The following is a 9,127-nucleotide window of genomic DNA, read 5'->3' on the forward strand; positions in this document are numbered from 1 at the left end:
TGTATTACATCTTTGATAACGACTTTTAGCTGGCACTAGATAAATAACGACGTGACACATTTTTATGATATGTATACGATATCCCACTCCATATTTGATATAGTTTGATTCCGTAATACACGCTAAAGCTTGATAAACTTATAGTAAATGCTGTACACTTAAAAGAATTAACTCGTGTTGAAATATAACATGATTTTCACACTGTGAACCAGATAATTTGTGTTATCTTATATTTTGTCACAACTATTTAGTTTTTGAATGCTCGTTAATGTTCACATGTTTTGAGCAATATCATAGATAGGCGATAACAAACAAGAAAACTCTGCCATTTATCTCTATAAAAATGTTTTTCTTGTTTATTTTCATTTTTTTTAGCCGCTCTACCGTTAAAAGATATATCGAATGTCAGCTTTCAAACGTGAATATTTTATATGAATTTATTGATTTGAGAGGTTGAAATTTTCCGTCTGAATTTATTGATTTGAGAGGCTGAAATTTTCCGTCTGAATTTAATCTGATTTCGTATCACAATATTATACCAAAATAAGTTATCTCACTATCGATTGCATTATAATGATTTCCGTTAGAACATAGAGTAAAAAAACGGATTCTGATTTCTTAGTGTAAAGTTAGACGGATATTTATTTCATGAAATTCAATGCGATGTTGTGTCAGTGATAAAAGCTCTAGAAAATGTCATTGTACCGGAGTGTTTATGTCTTCTATAAGGTAAACTGTCAATAATATACACCTGTATACGGATGCTGTGTTAATTTGTTCTCTAGTAAATATATACAATCCGCAAATTATCCGGATATATCGTACCCGGCATTACAATGTACGGACATGTTATTAGTGTATTGAGTCACATTCCAATGTGCGCCGAGCTACCAACGGGGACGTGTCCCACATCTACACCTCGTCACTTCAAAGACTACAACCATATTCATACCTTGATGGAGCGGTAAGTACAAGGAAGTATCTCCCGTACTGAGGTTTTATAACAGTACCACCTTTTACATCAAATGTACATGTAAATAGAGTGTTTTTACTAAGAACACGTTCATTTTAATCGTTAAATATGTTGTAGCGGCTGTAGTAATGTTAGACGTACGGAAACCGAAAGAGGAAGTACAGGACGTCACCAATTTACTATATATGCATAACAGAGTAGGAAACGCATTGTTTGTACAGAAATACTACCGTCGGATACCATAATTTGAAGACTTTACGTATCCGCCGGCGTCATTTTCTGATTACATACAGAGCGGAAGTAATGGTAAAATTGGGCAAACCCTTGTTCTACATTGTTTAGGTATACATGTATGTAATGTGTCTGCGTGGATACATGCCTGAGTATGGAGGGTTGTCAGGGCTTGCCTTCTCCCATTTAAAACGCATTATCACATGGTGTCACTTAAAATGGTAAAAAGTTTTTATACGCCCGTCAAATTTGACGGAAGTGTTATGGTATGGGGTTGTCCGGCCGGCCGGCGTAAACTTTTGTTTGTCTGGCAATCTCCTCCTGCATTTTTCGACCGATCTCTTTGAAACTTAGTATACATAATAATCATGATAAGAAGTTGTGTCTCCATTAAAAGAATTTTGATTCGACAATTTTTCCAAAAGTAATTGCCCTTTGTTCATTTCGGTTTTTGATTTTTTGTCCGGAGAGCTCCTCCTACAATTTTTGACGGATTTCTTTTAATCTTCCTAGGCTAAATAATCATGATATGTTGTGTTTACTTAAAAAGAATTTTGATACATGTACAACAATTTTTGCAAAAGTTATTGCCCTTTGTTTATTTCAGTATTTGATTTTTATCCGGCAATCTTCTACATTTTTCAACGGATCTCTTTGAAACTTGGTATATATTATAATCATGATATGAAGTTGTGTCTCCATTAATAGAATTTTGATTCAACAAGTTTTGCAAAGGTTCTTGCTCTTTGTTCATTTCAGTATTTGATTTTTTGTCCGGAGATTTTATCCTACATTTGTTTTGCATGTCAGCTAACCACTCTTAGAATGATGCAGATCTTATTTCAGTGTAAGAAAGCATATAACACTATATGTCATTCGACGGGGGTATATTGTTCCGCCCCGCGGTACTCTTGTTAAATGATATGACCTTATCGGAACTCAATTGTTCGAACACAATTATGTGTATTTTGAATATATATTATATCTCTGCCAGTATAAGTAGCTTTAACGTTGAAATTTACTTTTTTTTACATGTTCGTAATAAACGATTTGTCGGGCGGTAAATGTCTATTTTTAAGAGGCAAATTAGACACACACAAAATTTGAAACATACATTTTAAGACATTTAATGGAACATAAAAACCAATACAACTTTTTCCTAAATAAGACTGAAGGAGGACAGGAGTCCTGGTAAAACTATGAGCAGTATTCTTAGGGTTACTTAACATGTTTACTTTGATGAAAAGAAAAAACAAACATCCATGAATTTCCGTAGCTTTCTTCGCTCGGCTTTTTATAAAATCACCCACATATATACATTGAATATAAGTTTTCACAGCGAAGTGCAAATTTCCCGCTAATCTAAATATGCTATCCACTCCCTCTATTGGGGAATATGTAAGTTTGCACAGTTTCGTTTGAACGCATTACGATTGAAAGAAGATAACTTCGGAAATATGTCCAAGTCCTGATGAACAATATTAGGAGTAACAAGATACACAGTTTTCATGTATACGTTTCGAAGTCTGAACAATTAGGCACCTATATCGTACAACGGGAGGTAACTCGTTGCACATTACCCTTTCCTATTTGAAATGTAACATTCGTGTACATGTGTATACAATTATTACGTCGCCTATACACATATCAAGTGAAATATCGGATAAATATTTGATATTGTTGTTATTATTGAGACAGCTGCCGATCGGATATTCGCTCTGAGAAATACCACACATACAATATTTTGATGTCCAAAAGTACGATCATAATTCTTTCATATCTTAAGTCAAGTTTGTTTTTGTAGAAGCTGTTTTGTGAACCAATCTAAACAGAGCCAAGCATTTAGTCTACACTGTATAAGTCAAATGACGCAATAAATCACAAAACGTAATAGATATAAACTACGAATGCGTGCACTATATAAGGCGAATGTACAACATGTATTTATTATACGTATTTGAAGAGTTTGTGTCATTCATTTTGATTCAGAAAGATGGTGTATAGATCAGTAACATTTCGGCTGAAATTCACGATACCAGGCAAATGTAACTGATAAACATCGAGTTTATAATAATATTCAAGATACTTGTAACCAATACACATTTTGCATCACTTAAAGTTTGTGTCAAACCTATATTAATACTATATTATACTGTTCACGGAGCTTTCCGTCTTTTGTCTTCAGAAAAATGGATTGCATGCCTAAGGTTTATTTCTCTGCCAGGAAACAGTATATAAACGTTAACTAATCAAATTGTCAGAATTGGTTCACATGACATGTCGTGTGTCTACAAACAACTTTTCGGATGTAGTAACATGTACAATATCTTATTTCTATCTTACTTCTGAAAAAAGTGAGTTGCAAGTACGCAAACTTTTCTTTATGTACCGGCAAAGTCATGCCGATAATATTTCGTTATTTTCATACTTGCAGATACGGAACTAGCGTTTGAGTACGTATACAATGGCGGAAGGTGGTCCCCATGCAGACCCTCACTCTGAAGACAGCACACTACGAAACCTTTCGGACTCCAACATTCTCGAATGTCCGATCTGTCTTGAGCAGTTACGACAGCCGAAGTCTCTACCGTGTCGTCATTCTCTTTGTGAGGAATGTTTGAGTAGCTACATCGTCATTGAAGTGTTAGGGACGAGTGATACGGCGACTTCCTTTATCTGTCCGGTATGTAGGACCCTAACTCACCCCGTGGACAAAACAGAGGATAAAGAGAAATGGGCCCAGCAATTCCCGACCGACACCGTTGCCATAGAGATGATACAACTGAGAAACAGAACGACAGAGCCACGTTACTGCACGCCCTGTCAGAGGAGGAAGGGAACCATGGTACCTGCACAATTCTGGTGTAAAACTACTCAGTCATTGTTCTGTGAGTCTTGTAAAGTGGATTTCCATGATATGGTCCATGTGAGCTGTGATATCGTAGATATGAGGGNCAGGAACGTATGGATAAACGTATCAGAGAGATGAAAAAGGAAATCACAGATGACGTAATCACGGCGTACAAACAGGAAAGAGAAAATCTGAAGGTGTCCACACAGAAGTGTGAACGGCTGAAGGTCGCTATACAGAATACATTAGCGACGTCCGCTACAGCTCTACAGAGGAACGACCATATGGACACGATCCGGTGTTACCAGAAAGGTCAGACGGAGCTCGAGGCTTGTAAGGATCTAGTGAAAGAAATGCAGATGTCGATTTCAACTGTCAGTATTGAACATGATATCGATTCGGACGTGACAAGTCTGAACTTTGGTAAAATCTTTGTCCGAAAGCAGCGAAGAGATTTCCCAGGTGTCCCAACTCTCGTCAAACCTTTATCCCAATGTGAAGTAAAGGAAATAAGAAAGGTGAACATAAAATGTCCGTCTGACCAAGGTTATTGTGTAGCCCGTGGTGTTGTATACCTTCCTGACGGCAGAATTGTGGTGGGAAATAACAACAATCAGAAGATCAAGTTAATAAACGATGAGGGGAATGTTGTGGACGAGTTAAACTTGGATGGAGATCCGTGGGATCTGTGTATGGTGGATAACACCACTGTGGCGGCCGCTATAACGAGCCCGGGAGGTATACGTGTAGTGACTGTCACATCCTCCAAACTTACACTATCGTCTGTAATAAACAAAAACAAACAATATTACGGTATAACGTACAGAGATGATGAGTTTATCGTGAGTACAGGATCCGAGGTCTGCAGTGTTAAGAAAGACGGGACGACCAAGACGTTATATCGATATACTGGCAATGTACACGCGTTGTCACATGATTCCAAGGACGGACAGCTCTTTATCGCCCATTATACCAACAGTACTGGCAGAACGGCGATTGGTAAGTTGTCCACTGACAACAAGTACACGGACGTGTTGAAGGTTGGTGTAGTTAAGTATCCGTATGGAGTGGACGTCGACGTGGAAGGTAACGTCTATGTCTGTGGTAACGGCTCACACAACGTGGTACAGATGTCCGGGGACGGGACCAACGTCCGGGAACTGTTAACGGGAGCGGACGGTATCGCATGCCCGAGTGCAATATCTGTTTGTGGTGATAAACTGGTGGTAACAAACGGATCAGGTCAGAGGGATTCCATCCAAGTGTTTCAACTTGTATGACTTGCAGAGTCAATCGTACACAAGATCGACATTTGACATACTAGTGTATTCTTGATATATCATTAACAGAACTGTTCTTGTTTATTTAACAAAGTACATATTATCAACATATAAATCGGTAATTTCCTGCCTTTTGTTATAGATTCTTTTCTAATACCCATTATAATTATTTCAGTGCATGAAATAAATAATTTAAGTTATATCCTTATGAATATAAACCGGTAAAAAATGTAGATAACTATGTGTAGATCACTGACATTTGTGCTGTTGTTTGTTTAATCATATAGCGAACCAAATCCCTATCAGGCTTGAATACATTATATTATAGACACATATCAAGGTCTTTGGCATAAGTTAATGGTGTATTTTAAGGATCCCTGTCCCTGTTGCTTTTCATATACACAGTAACCTTCATTAACTTTATGTTGTATGAAACTGTAGCAGTTGTGTCAGGAAACATCCATTGATGACGTAGCTCAGTCGGTACGGGAGATTGTACTATAATCTGAAATCATCTGAAAACATACATATTTTAAGGTTATGTTATTACTTCAATTCTGTACACATTACAAGACGATACATAAAAGTATATTTCTTTTGAATTGTAACATTTCTAATCACGCGCCATGTTGTTCATTAGTAAACTGAGAACAAATCACTATGAATAGATAAGAGTTGAGAATAATTTATTTTTCTAAATAAAATTTACTCCGTTGCTCACCGCCTATTTTTTTCTGCTTGACTAGATTATTCACTAAAACAAAAACTTTATTTTTTTACAACAATTATGAAACAAGCAATTTCAACTTTTATTAATCACTCTTATTCTTCCGGATGTTAGCGCGCGGAAGGTACTAATGTTGGGGGAAACCGGAGTACCCGGCGAAACCCCACGTAATCGGGCAGGTGACCCCATACCTTTGCACGTCCTATCGGGGAAAATAAGCGGAAGGCTGAGTATGTATTCATTGCTGGAAATTATTCCAGGATTTGATTTGTTTGAAGTGAAAATCACAGATAGCTTCTTTAAAGGTAACCCTTGTAAACCTTAGCATTTCCAAGAACACATATTTTTTTGCTCATCATTGTGTTGGATAACATTTTTCTCCAAGCAGCCAAAACTCTGTGCATCCGAGCCAATCGATATTTTCACTGTGAATGTGACTTATGTGGTCAAGTAGTTTTAAAGTTATTCTTTATATAATGATTTAATACTGGCTTTTATAATCTCAAATCAAAACAATTTATCGTCATGCGAAGTCTTACTCTAATTACATCTACAACATTATGAATGTGAGTTTTCTTGTCAAGTTTGTTTTTAGTTATTTTACCCTGGTTTTTAAAATGTCTAATAAAAGCAATATAATGTCGCACGAAATATAGTTTTATATAAGTTACATGTACTGCATTATCAGATATTTTCTCATACAGAAATTTGTTATTATAATTATAATGATAATAAATAAGTCGAAGTTCATATATACCGCTTTATCACAACCTAGAGTAGCCTACAGACAGTGTAACATGAAAAAGTGACCAGCGTAGAAAACCTACCGGGGGTCCAAATTCCACGTAGAAATCTTATCCGGGCATCCGTAGAAAACTGGCCCATAACCGTTGGAAAATGACACGAAATCCGGGTCGGATTTCTACGAATATTTTTGTATTTGTACCATTTTATAAATTTGAAATTGTACCTATAATCTGGTCCATTCAAATCCAACATATGTAAAAACACGACTGTTCGCCCCAGAATGCTTAGTTTTATTGGAGGAAGTTCCAGGTGTAATACCACCAACAGCTTTATTGATATACAGCATTAATCACTCCGATAACAACGCTAACACCGCTAACACGTACCGATAACACCGATAACACGTACCGACAACACCGATAACACCGATAACACGTAAACAGATAACACCGTAAACCCGTAAACAGATAACACCGCTAACACGTAAACAGATAACACAGTAAACACGTAAACAGATAACACCGCTAACCCGTAAACAGATAACACCGCTAACCCGTAAACAGATAACACCGTAAACATGTTAACAGATAACACTGCTAACACGTAAACAGATAACACAGTAAACACATAAACAGATAACACCATAAACACGCAAACAGATTACACCATAAACACGTAAACAGATAACACCGCGAACACGTAAACAGATAACACCGCTTACAGGCGAACAGATAACACCGCTAACACGCAAACAGATAACACCGCTAACACGCAAACAGATAACATCGCTAACACGTAAACAGATAACACTGTAAACCCGTAAACAGATAACACCACTACCACGTAAACAGATAACACCGTAAACAGGTAAAAAGATAACACTGCTAACACGTAAACAGATAACACAATAAACACGTAAACAGATAACACCGCCAACACGTAAACAGATAACACCGCGAACACGTAAACAGATAACACCGCTTACAGGCAAACAGGTAACACCGCTAACACGTTAACAGATAACACTGTTAACACGTAAACAGATAACACCGCTTACAGGCGAACAGATAACACCGCTAACACGTTAACGGGTAACACCGCTAACACGTAAACAGATACCACCGCTAACGCGTAAACAGATAACACCGCTAACACGTTAAGAGATTACACAGCTAACACGTAAACAGATAACACGGCTAACACGTAAACAGATAACACGGCTAACACGTAAACAGATAACACTGTAAACCCGTAAACAGATAACACCACTACCACGTAAACAGATAACACCGCTATCACGTAAACAGATAACACCACACCGCTAACATGTAAACAGATAACACCGCTAACACGCTAACAGATAACACCGCTAACACGTTAAGATAACACCGCTAACACGTAAATAGATAACACCACTACTACGTAAACAGATAACACCGGAAACACGTACACAGATAACACCGCTAACACGAAAACAGATAACACCGTAAACACGTACACAGATAACACCGCTAACACGAAAACAGATAACACCGTAAACACGAAAACAGATAACACCGCTAACACGGTAACAGATAACACCGCTAACACGTTAAGAGATTACACAGCTAACACGTAAACAGATAACACGGCTAACACGTAAACAGATAACACGGCTAACACGTAAACAGATAACACGGCTAACACGTAAACAGATAACACGGCTAACACGTAAACAGATAACACAATAAACACGTAAACAGATAACACCACTAACACGCAAACAGATAATACCGCTAACACGTAAACAGATAATACAGTAAACACGTAAACAGATAACACCACTAACACGTTAACAGATAACACCACTAACACGCAAACAGATAATACCGCTAACACGTACACAGATATTACCGCTAACACGTGAACAGATAACACCGCTAACACGCAAACAGATAACACCGTAAACACGGACACAGATAACACCGCTAACACGAAAACAGATAACACCGCTAACACGCAAACAGATAACACCACTACTACGTAAACAGATAACACCGGAAACACGTACACAGATAACACCGCAAACACGTAAACAGATAACACCGCTAAAACGTAAACAGATAACATCGCTAACACGTAAACAGATAACACAATAAACACGTAAACAGATAACACCACTAACACGTAAACAGATAACACCACTAACACGCAAACAGATAACACCACTACTACGTAAACAGATAACACCGCTAACACGTAAACAGATAACACCATAAACACGTAAACAGATTACACCATAAACACGTAAACAGATAACACCGCTAACACGTTAACAG

General features: G+C 37.5%; 2 protein-coding genes across 2 annotated transcripts; both read left to right on the top strand.

Annotated features, from left to right (window-relative positions):
- Positions 1 to 875: 875 nt before the first annotated feature.
- On the top strand, positions 876 to 4,193 carry LOC110451363 (E3 ubiquitin-protein ligase TRIM13-like). The gene is made up of 2 exons (XM_021499332.1): positions 876 to 964; positions 3,639 to 4,193. The coding sequence occupies exon 2, from the start codon at positions 3,669 to 3,671 to the stop codon at positions 4,191 to 4,193; it is 525 nt and encodes a 174-aa protein (XP_021355007.1). The 5' UTR covers positions 876 to 964; positions 3,639 to 3,668.
- On the top strand, positions 4,190 to 5,335 carry LOC110451364. The gene has a single exon (XM_021499333.1). The coding sequence runs from the start codon at positions 4,190 to 4,192 to the stop codon at positions 5,333 to 5,335; it is 1,146 nt and encodes a 381-aa protein (XP_021355008.1).
- The last annotated feature ends 3,792 nt before the right edge of the window (positions 5,336 to 9,127 follow it).

The sequence above is a fragment of the Mizuhopecten yessoensis genome, unplaced genomic scaffold (genome assembly GCF_002113885.1).
Source record: "Mizuhopecten yessoensis strain PY_sf001 unplaced genomic scaffold, ASM211388v2 scaffold5965, whole genome shotgun sequence".
Classification (NCBI taxonomy): Eukaryota; Metazoa; Mollusca; class Bivalvia; order Pectinida; family Pectinidae; genus Mizuhopecten; species Mizuhopecten yessoensis.